At 60.2% G+C, this 1,531-nt stretch overlaps 1 protein-coding gene across 1 annotated transcript; it reads right to left on the minus strand.

Annotated features, from left to right (window-relative positions):
- Positions 1-173: 173 nt before the first annotated feature.
- Positions 174-1,350, minus strand: VDBG_06315 (ketose-bisphosphate aldolase class-II family protein; the record flags this gene model as incomplete). Its single annotated transcript, XM_003003826.1, has 2 exons — positions 174-222; positions 329-1,350. The coding sequence occupies 2 exons, from the start codon at positions 1,348-1,350 to the stop codon at positions 174-176; spliced, it is 1,071 nt and encodes a 356-aa protein (XP_003003872.1).
- Between the last annotated feature and the right edge of the window lie 181 nt (positions 1,351-1,531).

Below are 1,531 nucleotides of genomic sequence, written 5' to 3' on the forward strand. Positions count from 1 at the left end.
CATGGCCTGCTCGACAGCTCGGGCTCTTCGGGTAGGTGACTCGTAGGGTGGAGTCTCCGCGCAAGACGACGTCGAAGCGCTTGTTTTGTCCTTTGCGGCTGCCTCCTTGACGTTTTCGCAGATTTCAAGAATGAGGTTCCGGGCCTCAGGACCGGGGAGGGCGCGACTGTTGGTCAAGATGAAGAAGCCTCGCGACTCCCTCTCGAACTGGCTCTGCAGGGTCTCGACGTCCCAAACCATCAGCACGTCAATGTCGTGGCAAGTCTGTGTGCCAGTCGGATCATCGTCCAAGACGACTAGGACAGGGGCTTCGCCGCCATCAACATACTTCTTCGTCGATTCCAGGACATCATACGGAAATTCGGCAGGCAGAGCCTCGATCGTCTCCTTGGCGGGCAAGGGCTGGGCCGCTGCCCGTAGGGCCTCGTTGGTGGTGTGTGGTTCGGGCCTCCCAGCACTGCCTGAGACAGACACACCGGCGCCTTCCCACCACCGAACGACGCCTGCATCAGCCTCCTTCGACCAACCCTTGGCAGCTCCTGCGAGATAGAGTGTGTGGGCAGCCGATGACATGGGCGCAAAGTACATCAATCGTTTCGTCTCATCAAGCACAATGCCGAGATCCTTGACGAAGATGGCGAGAGCAGAGTGCGGCGTCCAGTCCGCCTCGAGCATCTGCGGCACTCTGTTCTCAAACATCCAGCTCCACGCAGCCGCGTTTTTCAGCAACTCGAAGATCTGACGTGTATCAAGACCAAGTCGTGCGGCGAATGCCATGGCTTCGGCGGCGGCAGCAATGTGTACACCAGCGAGGAGTTGATTGATAAGCTTGACCGAGGAGGCGGCACCAACACCACCCTTGACCTGGCACAGATTGGTAGCAAGGCCGGTCATGGAGAGGAGGACGCCATTGGCCTTGGAGATGGTGGACTCCTCGCCGGAGCAGATGATGGTGAGGTTGCCGTTGGCGGCGCGCACGACACCTCCGCTGACGGGCGCATCGAGGAGGGTGATGCCGCGTCCCAGCCCAGCCAGGCGTTTCTCGAGAGATCGAACAAACGATGGGGGCACAGTTGAGCTGAGTATGACAATCGCATCGTCGGGCAGGGCGGCGGCAGCGTCGCCAGAGCCGAACAAGGCATCTGTAGCCTGCGTGGCATTCTGTACCATGAGAACCAAGACCTCAGCGCCCCTGGCGGCATCGGCGGGCGAAGTCGCTGCGGATGCCTTGCCACCGCCGGAAACAAACTTCTGAATCGCAGGCTCGTATACATCGTAACCATGCACGGCAAAGCCGCCTCGAATCATGGAGCTAGCCATGCCCTGGCCCATGGCGCCAAGGCCGATCATACCCACCTTGGAGATCTCCAGCGGTGTTGTGACGGGCGTCGGGTTCGCAAGCGCAGCTGCCGGTGCAGCAGAATCGCTGTCCTTGGTCGCGACAGGTGAATTTTGCTGGAAGACGCGAACGAGGCCAGAATCATCTTCGCGACCGTAACCCTGCGCAGAGCCCCAGATGTATAGTGCTCAG

Source organism: Verticillium alfalfae, genomic scaffold (genome assembly GCF_000150825.1).
Source record: "Verticillium alfalfae VaMs.102 supercont1.7 genomic scaffold, whole genome shotgun sequence".
NCBI classification, from domain to species: domain Eukaryota; kingdom Fungi; phylum Ascomycota; class Sordariomycetes; order Glomerellales; family Plectosphaerellaceae; genus Verticillium; species Verticillium alfalfae.